At 35.9% G+C, this 27,630-nt stretch overlaps 2 protein-coding genes across 4 annotated transcripts in view; one reads left to right on the top strand and one right to left on the bottom strand.

Moving 5' to 3' along the window:
* LOC576459 (ras GTPase-activating protein 1) overlaps positions 1-5,094 on the top strand; it is a 29,108-nt gene extending 24,014 nt beyond the window's left edge. The window contains exon 23 of the mRNA XM_030976545.1: positions 285-5,094. Coding sequence (XP_030832405.1) covers positions 285-389 — 105 coding nt within the window. The 3' untranslated portion in view covers positions 390-5,094. The remainder of the gene's footprint in view (positions 1-284) is intronic.
* An 868-nt stretch (positions 5,095-5,962) lies between these two features.
* Positions 5,963-25,872, bottom strand: LOC585578 (adiponectin receptor protein). Of its 3 annotated transcripts, XM_030976468.1 has the most exons (9): positions 25,705-25,872; positions 23,034-23,098; positions 20,566-20,704; positions 18,604-18,803; positions 14,695-14,950; positions 13,607-13,790; positions 12,053-12,240; positions 11,072-11,265; positions 5,963-10,403 (listed from the first exon to the last, which is right to left on the bottom strand). In XM_030976468.1, exons 3-9 carry the CDS (start codon positions 20,675-20,677, stop codon positions 10,245-10,247), a joined length of 1,293 nt encoding a protein of 430 aa, XP_030832328.1. In that variant the 5' UTR covers positions 20,678-20,704; positions 23,034-23,098; positions 25,705-25,872; the 3' UTR covers positions 5,963-10,244. The 3 variants fall into 3 exon arrangements, with proteins under 3 accessions (XP_030832328.1, XP_030832329.1, XP_030832330.1); XM_030976469.1 differs by lacking the exon at positions 23,034-23,098; XM_030976470.1 differs by lacking the exons at positions 20,566-20,704; positions 23,034-23,098; positions 25,705-25,872 and adding an exon at positions 18,916-19,014.
* Positions 25,873-27,630: the final 1,758 nt, after the last annotated feature.

Below are 27,630 nucleotides of genomic sequence, written 5' to 3'. Positions count from 1 at the left end.
CGGCCTGCCATAGTTAAGTCGATCTTAGTCTTTATTAAACACCCCCCAGAACAATTATCACAGGAGATATGTGGGAGCACCAGATATCAAAATGCATACCTGCCAACCTTTTATTGTTTAGGAGGAGTGATTGCCTACGATGGTGACTTTCAAACTAACACAAATCGTAGATTCCTATTTTATTTTGTTGAAAATTTATGAATAAAGCATATGAACCAAATCCAATGATGTTATTCAACGTACTTAATTAATATTTGGTATTATTTTCTCATTACATCTAACAGCCAAGTCTGAAGAAACTGCTTGGAGTGACAGAGATGCTGAACCAGAGGAAGATCTACTACGTCGGGCAGCAGACTGCAAACTCCGGATTCGGAACTTTGTCATAACTTGCAGCTTATTTGCAAGGAACTCCATAGGTCTGTCTTCTTCTTATGTCACGGTATAATATCACTGCAGTATATTTTATTTGGTACGTTGTTAGGATGGTATTTATCCATGGTATCATTTAAATTCCCCCCTCCCCCCTTGTCATAGTGTGATCTTTTTTATGTAACCCCTTATGATATTTCTTTCTTTAATGAATGTGGAGGGGGTGTTCAATGTACTTGCCATTGTAAAATTAGGGTACCTTTTAAGAATTGATCAAAGAGAAATACTAGTAAATCATGTTTACAAATCTGGCTCATGTCTTAGAAAATAATGCGTAATGAAATTGATTTTCTTGTTGATATACATCATTTTTGCATAAGAACAGATGTTTTGTTGTAAATGGTATTGATTGCATATCTGATATTTTTTATTCCTATTTATTGTGCTTGTTTTGATAATGTGGGAATAATTCATGACAAGTTTGTATATCTGGATCTGTAATTTTGTGATTTATTCATCCTTTTCTTTTGCGCTATTGTCAATATACCGTTTTATGCTGCATGAAAAATCTTTTTTTAAGGCAGATACAGAGAGAAAGAGCATCTCACACACACAAATTATTGGTGCATCCCTCTGCAGGCCAAATACCCAAAAATGTGTAATGTTATCTAGAAATAAATATTGTTTGAGAAATTCCCTCAATATACATTGGCCTGAAAGTTGCTTTTCATGATATTGTAGTGTCTGCTTAATTTTAAATAACTAATAGAGATGGCTCATCACAAACCTAATACCAGTACGTACATGTAATCGCAGACTGCATCAACATGATTTCATCTCTTTCTCTATTACATAACAATGTGGAGCAGATAAGGTGCTACAAATTAAATGTCTGGAAAATCCACAAGTCTCAACATCATGTTAACGATCTTCCTCTTTTATTGTAGGGTTAGGTGTGTCCATAATAAACAAATTTGGAATAAGTGTTTATACCAGTTATTCAGAAATTCTTCCTTTTTTTGTTTTTAAATGGGTTTTGGTCCCATAGTCTTCCTGCTATCAAGTCTAAGTTTATGTTGCAAATTATTAAAAAGAATTCTTTGTGTATCCCAATTGCCCACCTGTTGCACAATCTACCAGAGCTTCCTTTGCCGACGCAGAATTCAAATTATTTCAAAAGACCCACCTTTGCAATTTGCAACGCAGAATTAGCAAAGCTAAAAAAAAAAAAATCTAGACACTCATTCAGTCTATCATGGAAAAGACTGAAGCAATATTTGCATTGTTTGCAGATAGTAAGCAGTATATGTTTGTAGAATCAATGGCTTAATTGATCAGTTCAGTGTTTCTGATCATCTTGGTATTTTTTTTGTGATGTTGTCGTGAAGTGTGATATCTATGTGAGGTTTTAGCAGCTCAATATATTGTTTTGAAAGCATGAAATTTTAAAGGTTTTAATCAGCGAAATATTAAATTGGAGAGATCAGCAATCATGGTATTATCTACAATGGTTTAGTGAATGGATACCAATTAACCCCCACCTAATATTAAAGCAAACATTAACAGCAAAAGACCTTGCTTATATATCTGCAGCTGATTTGGTTATTTCTTTTGTTTTTCATTCTGGAAAAGCAGATCTGAGCATTTTATTTTATTTCAGATGATTGAAAAAGCTGAGGTGAAAAACATTTGTTCAGATTCTAACAAATCTGGAATGTCTGCAATATATTATCAATTAGGAGCCTCACCCTTTTGACTCTTCAATCTCAGGCTGATCTTATACTTTCAGGGTTTCATTCTCTTTCTCCCGTTTGTTTTTTGTAGTTGAATCTTGTTATGCAAACATGTAGTCTGCCAGTGGATACAACTACAATTTCAGAAATGAACTGTGAAGAAAAATCTTAATTTTCTCTCCATGGTACAGTCAAACCTGTCTATGAAGACCACCCAAGGGAAACAGAAACTGTGGCCATTGTAGACAGGTGGCCTTTCTATACAGGTTCTACAACATACATATCCCTCTCGAAGGAGACAAAGATGCATGACCACTGTAGACAGGTGGTCTTTATAGGGAGGTGACTACTAAGACAGGTTTGACTGTATAACAAAATGCTACACTTTTTCTTTTGACACTCAGGAAACTGTTGAGTTTTTTTCAATGATTTTTACTTATGTTTTCTATCAGTGTGCTTTGATTAAACTAGGGATGACAATTGTGGATTGACATTTGACTTTGAATCCATGACATTTTTTGTTTAAAAGGTCAACGTTATAGTGTTGTTAACACCTGTGAAGGAAAATTATTTTGAACATGTACTGAGCTTTTGAAGATGAATTAAAGCTTACCAATTGCCAATTTGAAACAAAAATCTGGTCAGTTGTGACACTATTTGGTATCTGTGATATCTCCTGTACCTATGTATAGAAGCACATGGTTTTTAAGTGTAAATTTGATTCATTGCACTAGGTGTTTGTTAATGTAAAATAAACTGAATTTATGCTTGTTAAGGTTGAACATACATATATATACCGGTAGCTCATTGTAGGAGACACTCATCAAACTTGGGCATGCTACATGTATAACTCAGAATTATTAGGTCCATAACAAGTATGGTTTGTAAAGGTAGACCATACGATTCAACAATCACAACTTCAACTCCATGATTTAGTGTTGATTCTAACAAAAATTATCAATTTATCTGTATAAGGGCATTATTAGTTCAATCTTTAAGGCTACTTGAGATGTAAGAATCAACACACATGGATTTGGACAGTAGAATCAAATTGTGGGGGGGGGGGGGGAGATGATACATTCAGCCAATTGAGACTGCTTTCAAATTAGGAATGACTGTTACACTTCTTGGGTTCAGATATCTATTTGAAAAGTAGTAAATGGGGTCAAAGTTTTAAAGGAGTCAGATATTTTACTTCTGAACCCAGTAGCAGCATAAAAAGCAAAGCTGCTCTCTTTATAGCAGTCATGTACAATATCACTAACCAATCAAAATACATGGGATTGAGATAGAATATTTAGATATTGATTCTCCTTGGTATTGTAAATGATTTCAGTATACATGCAGCCATTGGCTTGGTTATTTAAGGAAATTTATATGGTATTGAACAGTGTAAAATTTCAGACAGTATAGATGATTGTCAAGCCCCATAATTTCTGCAGTCAAAGGACTGCATTACTAGTATGTAATACGTGTAGCATATTTGAAATCCCTGCTATGTAATTTTTTCTTTGTTCATATTGTCTGTTAGGAGCCACAGGATGGTGATGGAGATAATTCAACACAGATCTAACGCCCTTGTGCCTCAAAAGGGACAATACAATCATTAAATTTGTGAAGTAAAGCTAGATGAAATTCATATAAAGGAAGGGGTAGGTTTCCCCAGCCCCCTCAACAGATCATTTCAAATTGTGCAATATTACAAAATTTGTCTTCTCATTTTAATACATAACAGGGGAACCGCATTATGTATCATACATTTTCAAGAATACTTTGAGACATGTTTAATTGTTGGCTTATGATCAAATTTTGCATTGTGATAATTTTGTTTATGCTTGTACTATAAATGTTATGCTTGTACTTCAGATTTTTATTAGATGACTAGAATTGAGAATAGTACTTTTGGTATTTTGCACAAATAAAGGTTTAAGTATTTCATTTTGTATTTTTTGTTTGCATGGAGAATGCTTGTAAATGTGCTAAAGAAGTCAAAATATTAGCTGAGAATGTTTAAATAAGAATGATTCCCCGAGATGTATTCCATTTAGTGAAATAGTAAATGATTTCACCATACATGTATATATTTTGGATGATGCCCCTCTTTTACATTTTTTCCAGGCTATTTTTCATGTTTATTTTTTTTGTTTTCTTTTTAAAATATACAAACAAAGAGGGTGACATTGGATTTTGTGTTTGTTGCAAACCTGTATTTAGTAAAAATTGAAAAAATGTTATAATTTAGTTGCAGGAATTGTATACTGTGAACTGTTCATGATTTCTTTCACACCCAACTCTTTGTACATTGTGTGCTAAATGTAAATCAAGGTCATTTTTTACGATGTATGTTTGGTAGAACATCACAAACTTTTTGAATTCTTACTCATATATGCATCTTTGTTAACAGGTATCAAACATTTTTTTAAAGTAAACGTAGCAGTAGAGTTTTAGTTTGTTTCCTTTTTGTATTCTTTTTAAATCGATATGTATATGTTTGTATATTTGTGTGTGAGAATATATTGGAATTACATGTATTTATTGTACTTGCGATTTTCAGTTCAGTGCTTCAGTAATTTTCTTTTTTCTTTCCATCCAGTCAGGATGGGAACTGTACATTTCATGGTGTTTCGGACAGGAAAACAACAAATCATTTACGCAATACACGTGGACAGGCATTTAGATAGATCTATTATTACATGTATGCATTATTTAGTTTCTTTTATATGGAATGATTGTTTACTGGTCCTACCCTCAGAAGTGTAAATGAAATATTGATTTTAATGTGAAGTACTATCTAACCATATTGTCATACCCTTATGCATTATACTCCTTTGTTGCTCATTTATGGTCTTGGTACCGAAATGCTTGTCCCAATAATTAGTATCAAATTGTAGCCCTTTTTCTTATTCTCTATCTAGTAATCTTTATGTATAGAGTGTATAAATCTATGGAAGTCGTATGGAATTAAAAAATACCCAGTCTGATTGAAGAATGCAATGTTTTTACTTGTTCTTTGTGGTGTATCAGATCTATGAAAATGTTGTAGCATGTAGAGTACTATCAAAATAAGAGTCTTATTTGTATAGCACTTAATACAATTTTTCAAAGTGCTTTTACTTTTTTATTATTATTACCCTGGCCATTGGATTTAATTGCTAATACACTCATGAAAGTGCCATTAGCGCTTACAGATTTAAGTGCCAGAGACTTTCGGTGCCATTAGCGCTCAGAGACTTCGATGGTAAGCGCTTTACAAGCACTGTTTTTTATTATTAATTTTTTTTTAAATAAATATTATTTTACAAGCGCAAACATGCCAATCCAACCCTATGAACACTAGCATCCTAACGGGAACCCATTAAACAGTTGGGTGGAGAGTGGCAAATGTTGGTTGATGTCTTGCCAAAGGACACTAATGCTGTTGTGGGACTTGAACTGCGAACCATGCAATCCAGTCCTGTGACTTATCCACTAAACCATGACACTTCAACAAGTACTAAAATGTGGGTATCACTTTCCCCATTCTTTGCATGTATTCTGATGCACCCTATATTCTTACAGCACAAATGAATACCTATATCAGCCTCTTTCATTATTGCTTGATGGCTAAAATGTCGACTTTGAGTGAGTTTTTTTTCTTCCAATTATATCTATTGCACTTATAAACATAGCATAAAGCTTACAATTTTGTTTTCTTCTTCTTCTCCGTCTTCTTGTCTTCTCCTCCTCCTTCTACTTCCTCTCTGACTCTCTCTCTCTCTCTCTTTCTCTCTCTCTCCGAACTTGTGATCTATTATGATCTTATCAACCAGTAATTAACTACCGGTAGCTCCAATAAGAAAATCACACATACAACATCATTTTGAATATTTCATCACATCATTTTTAATATTCCCGATAAATAAACCTGTGCACAAATTATACTGCTACTTTGAAATAGTGATTATTTTCTCCTAAATATGTCATACATATGTAAAGCTGAAACAGAATACCAAGGAATCACACAAGTCCTAAACATGAACATGAAAAATCAAAAGTGAACCGATGTGCAAAACCTACAAATCATTGTATACACTATACACAAAACAAATTATTCATTGTGCGAGTACATACTTCCGATACGCTATGGTATCTTTAAAAACTCTTAAGGGAAAGGGAGTGCTCTGGTGAATGCTTGTCAAAGTAAATTCAAGTGAATTTATACCATCAAGAAGACACCAAGATACAAGGAGTAAAAATGTACATGTATGAATGGTGAAAAGAGGTTCTAGATGATGAAATAACATGTACATTACAGGGAATCCCTTTATTACAAAGTCCAAGGGACAACAAAGCATTTTTTTATCGGCAGATTTTGCAAAAAAAATTAAAGTCTTCTATGTGAAGAGTTTCTTGCTTTATACAGCATTTTAATATACATGTAGAGGGCTTTGTAATAAGGGGATTTTACTGTACAGTACTAACAGACATGTTAACGGTATGTAGGTGCTTTGAATGGAACGGTTAATTTCAAACTGATAATATTTGTTCAACAAGAAATATACACAAGTGGATTCCTTCAGCTTAAATATGTTCAACAAGTGTCCATTTATCAACACTATCCTAAGGCACAAATTTCAATTCCTTTCTGGCTAACTCCATGACAAATTTAAATATACATGTATTATTATGCAATTTATTTTAGTTCATACCAATAGCAATAATATTCATAATCCGCACACATCCACCCCAGTGATGCTCAACGCGCCTAACAAGGTACAAACATAAATATGAGTGAAAACACAGGCCAACTCAAATCATATCATCATTCATAATATACAAATAGAGAAATTTCTTTGTATTAACATTAACACATTTCATTTACAGTATCTACTAATTATTGGCTATGTAAATGCTGTAAAATGATATTTTAGGTTAATTTATGCTCATTATTTCATAATACAATGCAATAATACTTGGTAATGTTTGGGACATACCTTGGACTTTTCCTATCTACATTTGCCACTCTCAACTCAGGTGACATTAATCGTATATAATCTGGTATGACAAAAAAAACCTTGAATGCCATATTTTGGGTATAGCTCAGCTAAAGCTAGAGTAATAATTTTGATACTTAGAATCAAGCACATGACAGAATACTTGGATAGTGTCTGCGCTACAGAAATGTATTCTTTTATTACACTGTATTTTCAAAGACTTATAACAGCAAATAAGAGAAACAGAGCGTTAAATCATATGTATACTTGAAATATTTTTTCTAAACTTTATAGGGTTGAAACAAAACATAAAATGCTATATGTATTTATACATGTTTACAAAATAAGAAGTGTTTCAGATATGGATAAATGGTTGTACAGAATTAGATAATGCTTTCAGGAATCATTATGATTTTTAAATTTAGTAGCATGAGCTGCCCTGGGAAGCTATATGGATTAAACTATATTGATGTTTCCCCTTCAAATGAAATTTCCCTCTTAGGGATCTCCAAATAAGTCAACACTTTCAGATTTTCAGATTTTCAAATTCAACAATGTGAATAGAATTGTAAGGTCAGATACAAGTTTATTTGTATTTTTTTTTTTATTAATCAAAGAAGCCATAAAAAACAAACAAACAAAACAAACAAACAAATTCAGTGGACATGTTCTCTTCTCTTACTAAAATTAAGATTTTCTTTCGCAAATTTCTTCAACTGCTAATACTGAAAATAACCTTTCCTCCCTAAAGAAAAATATAACAAAAACAAAATGAGAATTGATGACAATATAGCATCCTGTAGAGAAACAATATGAAAAAAAATAAATTCCCACAGCAAAAACCAAAATATGATGCAATTGCGAATACCAGTATCCCACAATCATGAAGAATCAAATTTGCAAAGTCAGGAGAAAATAATCCATTTTTTTTAAACCTTATATATATATATGGCAGTGCTATGGCCAAGTCACATTTACAATGAAATAGTCAAATTGATACAAATTTAATTTGGGTAAATGTTGAATAATGATTCATGACAGCAAAATACAATGACCTAAAGACCAAGATGTTACTAACAACTCTTAGGATAAATATAAAGCAAATTCTTTCATTTCTATAATGTATATATTTTTGTATCATTCATCGAATCAATTATTTTATAATTGCACAGTGCAAACAGAATAGACTATAATGTATACCGTATGTGTTGTTTACATTGGGAGGGCTCACACTAATTCCCTGAATGTAAATGCTCTTTACAATTCTCAAATCGAGGTTTGAAAAGATTTTAAAAGATTTCAAATCATTTCTTTGTACACAATCAAAATCATGTGCCAAGAGTCAGAATAGTATTCAGCTTGCACAGTCAAATCTGCTTTAGTGACCACCTGTCTACAAAGACCACATTTTTTGTTTCCCTTGAAAATGGTTTCTCATTGAAACATGTACTATATGAACCTGTCTACAATGACCACTTTTCTTGTCTCCCTTGGGCGGTCTTTATAGACAGGTTCACTGTACCATTGAAATAGAGTTGAAGACAATCTGACAATCGAAATGATACAACTTGAACTTAAAGCAGCTGTTCCGATCATCAATACTATAATCACCAATATTACGCTATCAAGATGAAAGATTAATTGCAGAAAGTCACAAAACATATCAAAATGAATAGGCAAATATGGAATGATATAACCAGCCACATTTCTACCAGAAAAACAAATATTTGTGTAGTACTAGGTACATGTATCGTCCAATTGAATGCACCGCATAGATTGAACAGGAGAATACACTGTCCCCTTGATATTTCTCTCTACATAGCTGAACATGCACAAGTACAGTGTGTATACATTCAGTTCTTGTACATCTCTGCAGTACATACGCATTACTTATATGCACAGTTCGGCCTTGCATAGGGGAGTCAAATTTTTGTTTGTCATCAGGCATTCTTGCATCACACCACTTTGTTAGCCAATGAATATAAAAGAAATAAAAACAAATTATCCAAACGTTACAACGAACAAAGACATACTGACAATATTTCTTCCAAACCAAACCAAACCAAATTTGTAAGCTCAGCTACCAGACCCAAGTTTTATCTCAACAAGTATAGGGTGTACTAAAAAAAATGTGCGAAGAAAACCATATTCCCTCATATGTATAAGTACAATGTTCATTCTGTTTCATTATTACTCTTAAGTCTCTCCAGTTCAAAGTACGTCATCATATCAAGCAGGGTTTAGGTATTTCAATCAAACTTGCTTACAGTGACCACCTTCATTTTTGTTTCCTTAGAAGTGTGTTTCTCTGTGAAACCCCATTTGAAGGTAACCTGTGCATAAAGACCACAAGTCCATGAGCAGCTGTTCTGTCGCCTGAAATCGGTCTATACATACTTGCTTTAGATAATTTTGTTGACATAGTTACCACAAGTAGCCTCAGATAGCCTCAGGTAGCCTGAGCCGGTGGTTTATTTAAATTGAATCTTTGGCTTTGTGGTGAAAGCTCTGACATCATTATCTTGCAATCGAATGAAAAATTTTGCAATCGAATGAAAAAACTTGCAATCAAATGAAAAATCTTGCAATCGAATGCAAAATCTTGCAATCGAATGCAAAATCTTGCGATCAAATGAAAATATCCTCAGAATATCCTTTTAGAAATTCTTGAATAATTAACCAAGTAGGCCGGTACAGTCGAGACCAAAGACATACAGTAATCATCCATCTCATAAAGCATTGGCAATAATATAGAGCGCTTAGAGTCATTACATCATAGAGCGATATGCGCTAGTCAAGAATGGATTATCATTACATGTACCTCAACTCTCTCTACTCCAAGTTGCACAAGTACTATAGAATGTGTATGATAATTACAATAACTTGTCACATCTGCAAAGGAAAAGAAAAATGGCTAAGCCTGAGATCCAACAAATGAAATACATCATTTTTTTATATCACAGTGATTAAAAAAGAATGTACAGTCCGTGATGATACAAATGCACGATTCTCTTTCCCCAGAGTCAATTTGTCAAAAATCATTTTGTGATGAGCAGATCCATTCATTTAAAATTGCAGTATCTGGGGAGAATACTGATCCAGTCTTGTTTGACCTCAAGACAGTGGTATACGCCTCAAGTGAAGAAATAACGGTTCAGTTTTAGCTTCAGTTTTCAACAGTAACAGTTGCTGCTGTGTCTGTAAATAGTTGTCCTGCATCACACTCTCCTATTTGTTCTCTGTAAGCTGCCATTGTGTTGATGCCGTGGTAATGGACGAAGGCCGCCGCTAGAACTAGGACGTGGAATATCTGATGGCTCTGGAACTGTAGTGGAAGATTGATAGATGAGAGAAACAAAAGGTTAAAAATGATTTTCAGACGTCACCGCGAGCCAGGGCCGGTATTCATTTCAATAGTTGGATTGAGTCACTATGGATGGAAACACTACCAACCAGATTTGCGTCAGTCTGGTTACAAGCTATCTTAAATGTGGGGTAATAAATAGTCAAATATACAATGTATCTTTGCATTTTATATCAGTTTGTGACATGTTACAGAAAATGGTATAACAGGCTACATATCCATGCATAAATATTAAACTTTTATTTATATCAATCAAACCTCCCCGCCCCCCCCCCCCCCCCCCCCCCCCCCCCGCCCCTGTTCATGCCGTAGACCTATCCATGTTGGTGGTGGGTTAGAGCTTAGAACTTGTCTGTTTTCCTGTGTACCAAGGTGTACTTAATGGGTACCTGGTAGTAATTTATTCCTTGAATGCTTATTGCACCTTAGGGCAGCTCTACTAAAGCCAGGGTAATACTACTACTTTGTAGGTGTCTTGGGCACCCCCCCCCCCCCCCCCCGTGGGATGGATACCTGCCTGATCTAAATGTAGCTACATGTATTATCTTTATTGTATTCCAAGCAAACAATGTGGCTCTAACTAGGATCTAGCTAGTCAAAATGAATAATGAAGTAGATTATGAACTCACCCAAATGTCACATTTTCCAGGGAAGAACCTCTCCGGGATGCGTATAGCGTAGAGGACTGCTCCTGAGATATAGAGGACTGCCATGAGGATCATCCAGCCCAGTCCACCCCCCTGGATAGCCGTCAAGAAGCTGTTAACACTGACGTAGTGAACGGCCGGTATCACACCGCTTAGGCCCAATGCCACGTACAGACCTGGGAGTTGGAAAGAAGAATTTACTCAAGAGTTTTAAAGGATGTACAGTCAAATCTGCTTTAATGACCACCTGTCTACAAAGACGACATCTTTATGTTTCCCTTGAAAATGGCTTCTCATTGAAACATGTACTAAAGGAACCACTTTTTGTGTTTCCCTTGGGCGATCACTATAGACAGGTTTGACTGTATAATAATAGACAAAATAGAAATAGATATATGTAATGTCTACAGCTAGGTGGTCTTTATAAAATAAATGCATAAATATTCTATTTCATATACATGTACGGTAGGTATCAAGTAAACAATGAATATAGGTGGTCATTATCAAATACATGTCAGGCTGCATAGTCTAACCTGTCATTGTGGCTAAGATAATAACTTGTCCCTTTCATGAAAGCTGGCCTGTCTTAAGGGGCCACTTTTACCATTACCATCGGGTAACCTTTAAGGACAGGCTTGCGTGTAGTTGTGACGCAAGGTCACATACCGTCTGATAGAGCAACTTGACAAAGTCTGCCTTTTCACAGAGAGAGTGTGTGTGTGTGTGTGTGTAATTGGGTTTTTAGAGACGTGTATCAATCAGATATGATTATTTATGTCTGGGGGACCGACCTTAAACGTCACCATCCGAAAGACGTGACTCAGTTTGTAGGCGAAAACAGAGAGCTGACAAAGTGAACGTGCCACTAGACCAACTCACATCTCCCTAATAACTCACTGGTCTTTATAAACAGGTTTGAATGAGCAATGAAGCATATTCTGGAGTAATGACTGAAGAACCTACCTGCCCTGAGCGGACGATACTGGGGTAGACTGAAGGTATCTCTGAGTGCAACAAAGAGGCAGACAGCACCCAGGGAAACTATGAGGACCAGGTAGATGTAGCGGGTCACATTGTCACAGTAGAATCCAAAGTAAAGCCAAGGCACAAATGATCCAACTATCAAGAAGGTGATGCCAGAGTAGTCCAGTCTGGGGTTGGTGAGGAGCATGAGCAGAGAGAAAAAGAGAGAGAAAAAGAGAAAGAGGGGAGAGATGGAGGACAAAAAGTAAAGAGAGAAAGAGGGGAGAGAGGGAGGACAGAGAAAAGAGAGAGGAAGAGAGAGAGAGAGGAAGAGAGAGAGAGAAAGAGAGAGAGAGAGGAAGAGAGAGAGAGAGAGAAAGAGAGAGAGAGAGAGAAAGAGAGAGAGAGGAAGAGAGAGAGAGAAAGAGACAGAAATATGAAGATTAATTTACTTGGCCACACCGTGAAATCATCTTGTACAAGGTTCTTGAGTGGTTTAATATGTAGTTTCTACGTCAAAAAACACTCATTATCTAGCCTTAATGCTGAACTTAGAGATACTTTTTCACATCTCCACCTGTTTGAAGCTCACATTTATACCATCTTCACTTCTACAGACTAAAAACTAATCATCCCACTTCAATATCAACACACACATATAGACACATTCAATTTAAATTCATTAACATCATTGAGTGGTGGGGGGAGAGAAAGGGGAAATTCAATTTTACCAAATCCTTTTGTGTACCATTCTAATGAAGCTTTAATGATCAACAGATTTAATGAAATGGCTACGGAGATAATTATTCCATTAACCTGTTATGAATGAATATGCGCATATTTGGGGCTGGTGTGATCACCACGCCATTGTTTAACACAAAATTGTTTGGAACCAGCAACCACTGAACAGTCTTCTATTTTCTTTTCTTTTTTCATTTGTTAGAAACATCCAATTGTGATGACTTATGTATTATTTTAAAGCTTACAGTCTCCTCTTTTAAGAGTCAGAAAAATAATATCTGGCGAATTTGGTTGTTTTTTTGTGGTGCCTGGTCACAAATTTAGTAAATTTTAGTAAACAAACTCTTAAAGGCATCGGTCAACAATGTTAAATCTGAGATGCACGGCCCTATGTACGTGTTATCAGTGTCTGTGATAATTGCGCTTCAAAATGATCAAGAATTGCCTCAAAAAAGTAAAAATATTTGAGTGACCGGTTTTACCATACTCGTATTCCCCAATAAACTGTAGTGTTATGGAAACCGTTAGGATAACACAAAATTTGATTTTGATTTCCAACCATAAATATCTTGTAAAAGTCATGGGGTTCCTGACTGACCTAAAGGTTTATAATTATCATTGCAGCATGAGCGAAATCCAGGATTTTGTTTCAGAATCTGAGACAAAGTTACCGGATCCCTTTAATGGATGTGCTTGACAAGTACATTGGTAGAAGAAGAAAAACAGAAAAGCACGGCAAAATAATATTGAAACTGTAGTAATCCCACCAAACCCCCCCCCCCCTCCCCCTCCCTCCCCTAAATGATTACTCACTTGCTGAATATTTTTGCTGCGTGTGAAGAGTGGCAGTAGCAAGTATGGAAGAGGCAGGAGAATCCGAGACACAGAATGGCCCCTAAGAAGAACATCATGTATGCCACTATCTCCTGCCAGTCATCCCTTGACATGATGGACTGGATGAGGAAGTAGATGGCTATTATAATAAACGCCAAACAACCTGCAGAAAAGGAAACAGAAAGGTTATTAAAGGCATCGTTTAACAATGTTAAATCTGAGATGCATGGCCCTATGTGTTATCAGTGTCTGTGATATGGTGTAATATTGAAGCCCTAACAATATTATGCTTCACAACAATCAAGAAGTGCCTTAAAAATTAAAAATCTTTGAGTGACCGGTTTTACCATACTCATTTTCCCAATAGACTGTAGTGTTATAAGAAAACGGTTTTTGAAATTTCGATTTCCGATCATAAATATCTTGATAATCAGATAGGCGATTGGCTTGTAAAAGTCATGGGGTTCCTGACTGACCTACAGGTTTATAATTATCATTGCAGCATGAGCTAAATCCAGGATTTTGTTACAGAATCTGAGCCAAAGTTACCGGATCTGTTTAAAGCTAATACAAAGTTTTGGTATGGGGTCATGAATTTGGTTTAAATGAATATATTGGAAGCATATGCGATCCTACAACATTCAGTGATCGTTGTCGCGGTTGAAATCGAGCCTAAAGTTATGAAATTGTAAATAATAAACTCTTTATGTTGTATAGCTCCCTCTCAAGGTCAAGATAATAATTAAGCTATAACACAATGTTTCTTGACTAAAATCGACCGATTTGCTATTCCCGTTTGGAAATTATATATCACAACTACATATTCTGAGAATTTCATGGTCGCAGCTACCATTGTACGGCCGTAGGTGCTATTTGAAATTTATCAAAATTTACTGGGAGGACCGGTTAATTTTTATATTCAATTTCTCTTGAAAACAGAAGTGTTTTAGGGGCTAAATTTTCTAGTGCTTATAATACATCCACAGGGGCATCCAAATATATCAAAATTGTAAAGAATCACTATCCACCCAAAACTTTGTATTACTTTTAAGAGATCCCTGACTCACCTAGTAGATGGGTCCATATGTTGCCAGTCTCGGTATGAATCCTGAAGATAGACTTGAAGCACGTCCTGAACGAGGGTAGAGGAGGACGATGGTGGTAGTGAAGGTAATCATTGTCCTTGAGCCAATCAGGTAAGAAGTTATGATGGGTGACCTTCCATGTCACGTCCTTGACCTTCTGGACAAACTTATGAGCCAGCTCATCGGCCTGCTGCTTCAACAAGGCAAAGTCGTACTCGCTATCGCTCCCTGAACCAACCTGAAATGTGAAGGGATTATTCTGTTGAGCTTATTGTGGTAAGGTACAGTGAAACTCATGGAAGACAAATGTAGTCTTTTTCGTAGGGGATCTTTATGTAAAGATTAGTTTACCCCCTTACCCCCCCTAACCCCCCCCCCCCCCCCCCCCCCCCCCCCGTTTTAAATTGAAATACTTTTTAAGGGCAAAGGACAAAAAGTGGTTGTTTTTAACAGGTAGCCTTTCTATACACTTCAGCTCGATTCCAGTAAGGAAGTCTAAATAGTTTGAGGGCATAAACCCATGGCAGTAATAGTGTGGGGTAGGTAACACAGGTTTGGAACTGTTCCACCTCTAGACCTAAATAGGTTCTTTGAATGATCTGTTCATCTGTGGACCTTCTGTAATATGTGCATTCATATTTTGAGATGGAGAGGCTGTGGCAGTTCTAAATTGTTCAAATATAAAGACGTTCCGGAAACATTTATAATATCAATAAAAATACATGGAAATGCATAACCCATCCCAACCTCCCCCCCCCCCCCCCCTCCCTCAAAAAAAAGAGAAGAAAATGACAGGAAAAATGTTTACTTCTTTTGACAAAAGTTTCTTTTTTCATAATCATTCTTTGACCTTCTGGTGACACGAAGAGAAAACATTTCAGAGCAAACAAAGAATGCAATCTCATTATCTCAAGGCATCAGTAATGGATACACAGAATAACATAATGCCATATCATATGACAAAATGAAAGCTTCATGGCAGACACTTCAAGGGTTCAGCGACACAAAGACGTAACTCCATATTTTGCCCCAAATAAGTATTTAATATCAAAATGTTCAGAAAAATGTGGATTTTCCAGGAAACACAAAGACTTAACTCCACCCAACACCCCATTAAAGTCAATGGCTAGTGAAACATAGACTTAACTCCTTAATACAGCTAAGTGCTCAGTGGCACATAAACCACTTTTTCTCAAAATGGAGTTACATCCTTGTGTCACTGACCTCTCGACTCATATCCATGAAATATGTCTGAATATGAAACCATTTATCATTGGAAAGAGGATCCCCTTGAAGAGCATAGACAATCCAGGATTAGGGAACAGGTTTCTGACAGGAATATCATCTTTCTTTACTTAAATTCTAGATTTAAAGTCAAGGAAGAAGTTCAACCATGGCATAAATTTACATGTAGCTGCTTTCTGTAACAGCAAAACAAAACAGTGAGAATAACATGTTGGGAGAACTACATGTAATATGAAAGTTGTGCATTTTTTAGTGATACAATGATCATTATCTTGTGTAGACGATCCTTAGCTCATCCATGAGTCTGCAACGTCATCCCTTCTCTCTCTATTCTGTAACTACTGCACTACTGCATGTATATTTCATCCACTGTTTTTTTCAGGGAATGTCATATTTTCTTGAGGTTCTGCTACCCTTTAAGATAAGGGCAATTAGATCATGGTCTCAGCCGTAGAGACTTTGTAGACTTGTGAATTTTCCGGACAGTCCCCATAATGAGTCTTTTGATGATAGAGGAAAATGAAGGCTTACATGTACATCAAAATAGTATTTACAAGAATATAAATGTACATGTATAGGATCAAGACCAGAGATCCTGGAAAACCAAGAAGAGCTGATACATGTATTGCCCCCAATGGAGCTTACTGGGTTAGAATAGCATTTTGAAGTATTTTTAGAATAAATGTTACCCTGATACATTGGTGTTTTAGAGTCAACTTCTCACTAATGAGTCACAATGTGAGATAACACACCTGCATGTATCTGTACATATACATAAGAAGGCCTTTCCTTATGCACACATTATCCCATGGGTAAACAGAATGTGTTTGCATCTGCTTTGTACCCCAATCCTTTACATTTTGTAACAAATAAATTATAGTTACATTAGATAGATTAATCCTTTGTTAACATTGAGTGATAGATTTTTAGACTGGGCAATGCAGTTTGTCAATAAATAAAGGAGTGGGAGTCACTTGTCCCAAACAAGAGTTGAAGTATGTAAACAAACATGTCGATGCTTCCTTGTTCATGAATTTAAACAAATTATCTTACAACTGTTAGCTAAACAGTAATATAGACTAGTACTTCATGTACCATATACATGTATGTCATACATTGTGAAACATATTCATTATCTATCTTTTTTGGCGCTGCTATCAATAACTTCATTAATATAATCATTGTCACCTACATGTACATGTACCGTATATCCTTACTAAGATCAAAAGCAGCCATAGAGTTGACATGAACAAGTTGTACAGAACTTTTCAAAAACTCTACCTTCATATAGCTTACTACATTTTCAGATGAAAAAAAAACAGAACCGATCAACCGATCAACCGATGATAGGTCAAGCCATGGGCGTATCAATTGTTTATTGCTGTTTATCATGATCAATTTAGTAAATTGGCAAACTGCTAACTGTGAAGTTTGGTGTGGAGAGCAATCAGTAAATGGAGCATTAAAGGGAAAAAGTTCAACAATGGGAATAACAGACCGTGAATGAGTAAGCTCCAGATCACTGAACACACTGCAGACAATGCAGAAGTTCCTTATAAAAAATACTTCTACTGGCGTGCATTACATAGGAATTTAAATGACTTTACTGCAGTAAAAGTACTATGGAAATTTCATGTAGGTAATGTAGGTAACCATAGGTAATACGTTGTAAACACATCAAAATACATTTTGAAATATTTGAAAGTACATTGGACAAAACAATTAGACTGCTCATACAAAACTATGACAAAACAGTGATTTTCCAAACTTTTCTTGCTCATTTTACAGACCCAAACATTTCATGCACATACACATGTACACCCTGTATTTCTAAGACATCTGGCAGCCTTTTAGTCTAAACATAAGTTTTCTGTTCAGTCCAGCTGCTTGTCTATATAAGAGAGGGTGTGGGTGGGAAACAGGTGCAGTTCTATACACATTCAACAGCTTGAAAGTACACAGAAACTGAGATAGCTTGAACTCTTGCACCAATCAGTGACTCGTACAAGCAAGCAAAGTAAACTTTCTCCTCACTACTTCCTCAAATGTCCCAAATCTCCTTTGACTATAAAATCAATAGAGTTTCAACAGTAAAGAATCAGATGTTGCAAAAATGCCTCATGCATTATCTTCAGGAATTTCCCGCTTTGATTCATTATTAGGCACAGAGAACTGTTGCTAAGCTAGCGCCATGAGCATCCCTGGACGATGTGTGCGCTCTATAAGTTTACACTATTATTATTATTATTATTATTATTATAAAGAGGTGTATTGTGCATCATAATGTCCATCTGAAAATATTCAAAACTGTGTGTAACCTTCTCTTTCCTCCAATGTACATCGTACACATAACCTCTAGATGCCAGTTGAACCGTCAACTACTGAATTCCGTCTCAGTCCCATTATACAGGCTCCACTCGGTTTCTATAGGCGATGGGCCAAGCAGATAATCCTTTCATTACACCTCAGTCACACCAAGTCCAAATACACTCCATATCAACAAAATATTGGCCATTCTGTTTATAAAGTAATTTCATCTTTGGTCTCTGGTCTTCTGTCTAATATCGGTCTTGTCAATGTGACTAAGATACAAGTGTAGAAAGCTTGACATGTCATTAAATACCAAAGCCAGTACCCTTGTCTTACCTTCTTTTCCCCATCACTTGACTTGAGAGCCGATGTCTCCTGGACTTCCTCCACTGTGGTCTTTGGTGCATCCTCAACCTCTTGGCCATCCTTCAAGGGTTGGTTAGATCCCGTTTCCGTGTCTTCCTCCATTGAGTCAGAGTCAGATCCCTGTGATGTACGGGGCTGATGCTTCTTCTTGAACCGCCTCCTAACTTTACCTACACACATACAGTCAAGTGAAAAGATTTAAACTGGTATTAATTCTTGAGAACCAATGTAAATACTGGAAATGAGGTAAAGATTGAAGTGTCTCGTGGATTACGTTCTCACCTCTTTACAAGTCAAGCTTTTACACTTCAGCTTACAATGTACATTAAAGTGTACCGGTACTGCATCCACAAACCATCCACATGCTCAACTCTGTAGTGTAGAGTTTGGGGTTTTCTCATTGACTCTTGTGCGACTCTTATTCACACATCACTAAGCGGCAACTTGGGGCCAGGGGACAGTCACTTAACTCTGCCAAAGTGTATTGACTCACTCCCTAAACTCATTAAAGCTCATTCTCACATTAGCTCAGTCTATTGTTCTACTTTTATTTGATCAAGATTCCAATGAGCAAACAAGCAAATGATATGACCAGATTCATAATCATACAGCAACGGAAAGGATTTCATATTTTCATTCATCAAATTATAATTTTAAAAAAGTGTTTGGTACAAGCAAATGAGCCTATTGTAGCATTAAAGCAGTGTGCAGCTGAGCAAAAAAAAGGAAGACTACGGTAGACTGATTTGTGAACTTTGCATTTGTATTGTACAATGTGCATTATCACTACATGCACTGCTGACCAAACACTTCCTGACTGACTCACAAACTACATGTATTACATTAATTGACCGGAAGAACAAATGACCAGCTCTCGCACACAGATTCTAGCCTTTAAGTCTAGCCTTTACAGTGTATCTAGCCGTTATATCTAGCCTTTATATCTAGCCCCCAAGCCCTGGCTTTGCCTCATATTTAAGAAACACCCTCTTATGGTCTATGTGGTCAAAGTATTGGAGTGGAAATAAAAATATATTCAAGTTTATTCTCTACAGACCATTCAACTGTATCACAGTACATGCAGTAATCAAATAAGTACAAATTAATAACCCCAAATCACTAACTCGGACATTTGCTATTCAAACTCACAAATATTTACACTTCATATTGACCCAATTTTCCACCTGGATATTTGCCAGAACTGTATACGTAATACATAATATTGTATCACCCCAATGTAAATTAACTTAGTATACAATATCTGGTATTCAATCAATATCTAATCATGACGTAACTGCATTGTAATCAAGTAGTTCAAGGTGGCCACAGTGACCGAGTCGCAGACATGTGTTACAAATTGTGCTATAACTATAAAAAAAAAAATGCATGCATTTGATTGATGCAATATCTAAAATATCAATCAGTATTTGGTTATGAGGATGAGGATAAGAATAGGGAGAAAAGGATGAGGATAGTGGATTATGGATGATGGCTGATGAATAAAACTGATAACGACAAAAAATACATCAACGCAAGAAGGATAGTGACTAGGAAAGTATGTTGATACAGATAGTAAAGCACAAGATACAATAGATAATGTATCATGGTTTAGTGGTTCATTCATTTGACTCTGTCTCAACCCAAGGTATGAGGGTTCAACTCCCTGCCCAACAAAAACATCTTTAGGCAATACATTAATCCACATTTGCCACTCTCCACCCAGGTACCTGACAATTGCTGGGGAACGAATAACTGCAGGACCCTTACCGAGAACAGCACTGGTGCTGATGAGTTCTCCGTGTAAACAAAATTATTCTTCTCATTATATTATTACAGAGGATGAAAGTGAGGCTGGGAAGAGGGGAAAGGGTGGGGTGATACAAAAATCCTTTAATCAAGAAATATATAATCGATAAAAGAATTCATATCTACCTGAAGGGCTAGATGTGCTGGCTTGCTGTGGGCTTGCAGGCAGAAGAGTTTGAGGGTCAGAAGAGTTTTCTTCGTCACTCCTCCTCTTTCGAAGGTCTGGTGATTGATTCATTCAGCTTGCAGGACAATAGCAAATTAACTGCAAATAAAAAATAAAACAAAAAGTCTTAGTATTATGAAGTCAAGTATAAATCAATTTGAATTGAGGCCTATTTATCTTCTCACTCTGCATCAATGTATCAGTTTCAGTTTCAAAGGAAAAGCGACAAGATTGTAAAGACAAAACTGGTCTGGTACCATTGTCTCCAGATTTTGTAAACAGTGCATTCCGGTCCATCTTGTGATTAGGGTAACAATTTATTTCAGTAATGATTTTGAGCCTTCCTGCACAAGTTTCAGGGTCTATTAATTTGCCACTTTCTGATCATTTTAGTTTCTAAACAATATAGTCATTAGAAAGATAGAGAGTCAGACAGAGAGACAGACAGACAGAGAGATAGAGACAAAGAGAAAGAGAGAGCTAGAGAGAGAGAGAGAGCGAGAGAGAGAGCGAGAGAGAGAGAGCGAGAGAGAGCAAGAGAGAGAGAGAGAGAGAGAGGCTCATACATTACGTCTACTTTGCATTGTAAAAAGAAAGGAAGATGTACAAATATTACAACAAGAGGATTTTTGCATGTTCACGATATTGATACCAAAGTTAAATGAAAAAAAATAAACCCAAACAAATTCCTAGAAAACAAACAGAAACACATATTAACTTTGAAACTGCATATATAGTTTTTTGCAACTATTGTACAGGACCTTTCTGCACTATTGTACTTATACACGTACAGGAGTATGATAATTATCACTGCCCCCAAAGGCGTTGAAGTGATTCCATAAACTATGAAAGGTTATAGGCTACGGTATTTAAAAGAAGATTCTCAATGAAAAATTACCTGTACATTGTATCTGCAGATTACAATGAAGATTACGAAGGTTATCAAAAATGTTAAACTTTTGTACTAACAGGTCGCTTTGGGTTTAAGACTTTTGTTGTTTTCGACTTGTCACAATATGTAGAGAGAATGGTCGGCATTTCAGAAAGAGATTTTCTTATATTATCTCTGAGAAATTATAACTCAAGTGGTAAGTCAACAATTCAGGGGCACATGTACATGTACGTGATATAAGATATTTAATTACGACATGTATTTGAATTACCATAATTAGTTTTTCATAAAATTGCATTTTGTCATTCTTCAAACATTTACTTTGAGAGATAGCCTAAAATTATCAAATACATGTGTACATGTATACTGTACATGTAGGTGGCATGATCAAGATAGCACAAGATCACGCTATTTGTGAAAACATGAGATGGTCCAAAGTGCAACTTTTAACAAGATGTAGTTTAAGATGCAGTTTAAGATATAGGATCACAAAATTATGTGCAGTATTTTTGCTCCTTCTGCTCATGCATCTACAGTAATAAACTTTAGGGCTTTGTAAAAATTGATTTTTTTTTTTTTTTTTTTTTTTTTTTTTTTATAATTTTCTTCAATTTTAACACCAGTTGTCCTGAAATAAAGGATTATCTGGAAACTTTCAGCAATATATTCGGAGCAGAACAATAGTAAGGCCACAAACATATTCAAATCTCATTCTCTGTGTACCTCTACTGCAGTGGTTAATAATGAAGACTCTTTAGGCATGTCAGAGGTTAAGCTGATGTAGCAGTAAGCAATGCAACAAACTTGGTCTAGAGGCTCGTAAAATAGGCAGCAGAGTAGCGCTACCATCCTGAAAAAAAAAATTTGTCACTTTTGGCAAAATGACTCGAGGCTATCAAACCCAAAAGCTGAGAGACATGTCACATGTCCTAAATATAAACTTGGTACATTGATAATCATTATTATCATATTTGCTAATAATTTAGTTAGTAGCGCTTCATGACAAATGTATGATAGAAAAAGGCAAATTAGAAGCAACTAAACCAAAAGGAAAGCAGAAAACCAGCCACGGAGAAATTAGAATAACGGTATCTGGGAAAGACACTGACTGAAAACAAATCCCTGTGAAGACTATGTTTAGGATGTAAAAGTAAAAACCAATTTAAAAAACAAACACAGTGTGGAGAGGTTTCCAATCTACTTCCCAGCCAAAAGATGAGATAAACATGGAATGTTAAAGCACAAACACCATTGTATATGTACTTTCATTTTTTTTGCAGATCATTCATTTGCATGGTCGTTAAAATAAAAGGTGGCTATTAGTAGTTTTAGGGTGACAGATGACAGTAAAGGTGAATTTCAAAAAGCCAAGAAGCTGTGCAGAAAACTAGTATGCTTTCACCAAACTTTTTGACAGAAGCGCACATTGAATCAGGAGTCATCAGGACTACATGTATGAATATACTGTACATGTAAAAGAATGTGCATGAAAATCTGGCTACTTGCAAGATTTCAGGCAATGAGGAATGCACTCACCAGTGCCTCCAGGGCACACTCTCAAGATGTATGATAGATGGAATGATGAATCAAGTCTGATGGTCCTAGAATACAAATGTAAAATGAATTCACATGGAGGTTGAAGAATGTAATAACAACACTTAAAAGTAGATTATGTGACTCTGTGAGAGATTAAAGACTTTGATCCTACTGCCTGCATACAGTGAGGGGGGGGGGGGTAGGAGAAACATTGCTGTTTAGTGATTTAGCTCCAAAAAGCTGTTTAAAAAACTCTAGAAAACTTAACTGGAAAAACTGGGGGGAAAATACAAGGAATAAATAGCTCCATTCCCTCTAGAAGACTCTGCAAAAGAGAGCTCTTGTAAAAGAGCAAATTAATGTAGATTGTAGACACAGAGTTTTGGCACCAAAATATCACATTTGTTTGACAGCATATCCAGAAAGAATTCCTGAAAACAAACAAAAAATTCACACTGCATGCATGTCATACACAATACATTGTACGTAAAAAACATATTACCAATACCAGCAAGATTGTTTAGTACCGGTACACAACACCAGTGGAATATGAGCATTTGACAAAGAGAGAAGCGTGTATGCACTGTACTGTACATGTTAACACGAACAAGAATAGAACGCTTTTAAAGCCCTCTGACGTCTGCTGTTATCTGAATCAGGAAATGCCTGTTACAAACATTATCCATATATAATTTCTGCAAGGTTATCAATATCCTGGCAGCATAACACAAAGGGGTGATTTGGTACACAGCACTTACACACATAAAGATTGGTGCCACAGTCATATTACAAGCTACATATACATTTCCTATTTTGTCCATCATACAATCTAATTTTTGTTTAGTTTGTTACTAGTTTCCCTTGAAAATGATTTCTCATTGAAACATGTACTAAAGGAACCTGTCTACAGGGATCACTTTTTTGTGTTTCCCTTGGGCAGTCGCTCTAGACAGATTTGACTGTACACTGTATTGGTAGTACAAAGGGAAAGAATACACATTCAAACTTTATATGGAATGTAAGTAACAAGTTATGCTCAATATATGAAAATAAATAAAAAATACTTTCGTAATCCTTAGTCAGATCTGCTTTGAAGTTTGAAGAACAAAGGAAAGTAGAAAAAGTATGTATTAAACAAATTAATGGAATATCTCATGAAAGGAAACAAACAAAACAAAGTTATTGTTTTTTAATTCAAGAATCATGATCACTATACATTTTTGGAATATCAAATTGGCATTTATGTATCACCTAATGTCACTGTGATGGTGTGATCAGTGTGTTTATGATCTTGTGATGTGATGTAATGTTGTACAACTCTCTCTCTTCTGCTCTCGTCAGGAACAAACAAAACAAGCCATAAAAATCGTTGTTGTAATTTACATTGTTAAACAGGATCTTTTCTCTGATAAAACTGTCTGGAGGTCAATGACAATGACAATGACAAGGATAATGTATATTTTACAATTGATGAACAGGCATAGTCCTATAGCATCACTGGATTAAAGTGAAATATTAAAGTAAAAGTCACAAAACATGCTGTCAAATCAGGAGTAAAAGCCTAATAGAAAATTAATTAATTCTCGGCATCAAATGGGAAAGTTGTCCCCTCTTACAACTCAGTCATCCGTACCTTGTACATGTACTCTGCACATTAAGATTCAAACCTTGTTTGTGGCTATCTTTCTTTCAAACTCTGAAGTTTAACTTTATGATTCGTCTGTATTCACACAATACTTTTCTTGACAATTTTTTTTTGTTGGAAGTTGACTCTCTCGAAAGGTTAGAATATTTCACACAAGACTCGCTATCTGTGATCGCTAAACTTTGCCTCAAGTTGTCTGAAAGTGAAAATTTGTTAATATTTATCAAAAATAAGTTCATTTCCTAGCTTGTCACTGTAATGACATGTACAAATAACTAGTATTAATTTACACACTGGTGAAAATTAATCAATCATTCACAACAAAACCAAAGGCAACAGCAGTAATGCATTTATATGTTTACTACGTGACTAGTAAGAGTAACAGACACAAAGTTCCTGCTGCAACTTGAAGATGAGCGTCTCAACACTGTTCAAAATACATTCACGAACATATCATCATCATCATCATCATCATCATGATACGAGGAGAGGTAGATCCTGTAATCCTCGGTCACTTCTTCAGGGTTGGTTATGTTCTAGAGGTTAACTCATTGCACATGCGCAGGTTTAGGACGGTTTTGATCATATCATTAACTTAATTCAAATCGCTCAGACCACCAGTGCTTATTGATGCAATTATCAGATTATGATGTGATAATAGACTGTCACTAGTTACTGAACTCTAGATCTAAATACGTATCACTGATTGATGCACTTTAATGCTACAACTAAAGTACAAGCTTATTAGTAGTAAACCTCATGTCATGACAAAGGCGAGAGGGGCATAAGCAAAGCCATTTCCATATCATAGTCATAGTATAGTCATAGACTACTCATACTCGACATCATGCTCACAATACTAAACCCAACTCTCATTCAATTTTATGCTGAGCTAGTCAGCTCACGCTCGCGCTGCGCTTGCCAGCCGCAGCACAACAGCTGTAGCAGCAAGAGCCAGCCAAGCTGGACCCGCGCCATTACAGTTACACACGATCACAACACACTACGAATTACAAAGAACATTACCATGAAAAATATCTTTCTGTGTCCTTGGATATCTCCTAATGCATTCGACACCGTTCCTTGTTTAATAAGCTGTGAAATAGGTTTGATGGTAAGCAATAACCGTATGTTTCTAAGCGGCAATGTCGGCTTCTAAGATTTGTTTACTTCGGAACATGTCTGCAAAAATCAACACACAGCGCGCGTAATACGTAGACAATGTACCATCACATGTTAAGTGTGACGTCATGCATCTTCGAACTTCCGACATCGACATATCGCAGTTTCACAGTTCAGTTACAGTTTCAAGTTTATTGAAACAAATCCACAAGGTCGGTATGTCATCAGACACGAACATCAATCATGTCGCAATCAACCACCACCCCCCCCCCCCCCCCGTTTGAGTAAATTAGAAGAAAAAAATGGAGAAAAAAAAATTGAAAATGATAAAACAATCAAAACCATCAACTTGTGGAAATTAGAAGAAAGCAAAGATCAACAAAATCACAAGGAAATGTTTATAACATTTTGGAAGATAGATCTAATGTTTATTACATCTTTAGCCTTACAATAGAGCCATCCAATAATCTTACAGTTGATAAAAAAAAATGTTATTTTGTTCGTCATTCTTTTTAAAACAGCCGTTAACAAAAAATTAAACAAAAATAAAAACAATACAAAAAACAACATTGTCAAACCGTGAACTAGGGCTTGGCGAATTGCCAGATTTTAGAGTCTTTAAAAATTCGTTAATTTTCTTCATTGATGTTAATAATCAGGGCAGTCTCATTCAAAGCCAGGGAGCTTTGCGAGGGAGCCCTTCAACGTGTATACTTGATATTAAACATAAACGATAACGTGATGATAAAAAATAATGATGTCCTGATTTTTCATCTCTTTCATTGTCTAACAAGTTATAACTGGGCAAAAACCATTTAAAGGGAAAGTCCACCCTGATATTAAGTTGGTTTTTATATAAAGCAGAAAACGAGAGAAACAAATTAGTGAAAATTTGAGCAATATTTGATTAAAAGTAGGAAAGTTATGAATTTTTGAAGTTGTCATAGGCAATTATTGCCTATGACAACTTCAAAAATTCTTTAAAAAAAAACATAGATGCCAAATCGAGTATTATACTCAATTTGGCATCTATGTTTTTTTTGCGATCTTCTCTCCGATTTTGCTCTGTACAGAACATTTCTTTATTTCCATTTTTTTAGTTTTTGATGACGGAGTCAATTTGTTTCATACATGAGTTGTATCAAATTTAGGTTAAAAATATGACTGAACATTTCTCTGAAGGGAAAATATAAATAAAAGAGTTGCCAATTTATGTTTGAATGATCGCGCTTTCACAAATTCATAACTTTCTTTTTTTTTTAAATCTGCTTTGGCTCAAACTTTCATTTACTTGTTTCTCTCATTTTTCTGCTTCTATTTAAAAAAAATATATAATAATCAGGGAAGACTTCCCCATTAAAAATTAATCCAAGAAACATGACCAAAAAGTTGAGGACTTACAAAGTAATGTACCCTAAAATATTTCGGGGGGGGGGGGCTTTCTAGGAGATGGGAAATGTTATCACATAATTAACATGATAATCACGCATATTCGTATAGCTAGGCAAATTTTTTTAAGTGGCGGATCCAGGAATTTCTTACCGGGGGGGCGGTACAAATCGCATGGGGTGAAATATATGAAAAACGATGGAGCGAGGCGTCAGCAGCGAGGGAGCGGGGGTGGATCTGGGAGGGGGTCAGAACCCCCTCCCTGAGTAGGAAGCATTTGCAATTTTAGAACCACATTAGGTGCATTTTCAGACACTTCCTGGAGTAATATGACGTAAAATTGCTTTCTCCTACCCCCTCAAAGAGTAGAGATCCAGGGGCGGATGATGGGATCTGGTTTTTTTGCTAAGGGGGGGTTAACCCAATGACGACACGGAGCAT

Source organism: Strongylocentrotus purpuratus, unplaced genomic scaffold (assembly GCF_000002235.5).
Source record: "Strongylocentrotus purpuratus isolate Spur 01 unplaced genomic scaffold, Spur_5.0 spur5_scaffold_9, whole genome shotgun sequence".
NCBI lineage: Eukaryota > Metazoa > Echinodermata > Echinoidea > Camarodonta > Strongylocentrotidae > Strongylocentrotus > Strongylocentrotus purpuratus.
Note: the sequence above shows the minus strand (reverse complement) of the source record. Positions and strands in the feature narration are given on the sequence as shown.

Coding starts and splice junctions, on each gene's coding strand:
- LOC585578 (XM_030976468.1), bottom strand. CDS start 20,677: ATGAATCAATCACCAGACCTTCGAAAGAGGAGGAGTGACGAAGAAAAC. Junction 13,791..14,694: donor CATATGGACCCATCTACTAG/GTGAGTCAGGGA, acceptor CCTTTTCTGCAG/GTTGTTTGGCGTTTATTATA. Junction 12,241..13,606: donor GCAGCAAAAATATTCAGCAA/GTGAGTAATCAT, acceptor CACCAACCCCAG/ACTGGACTACTCTGGCATCA.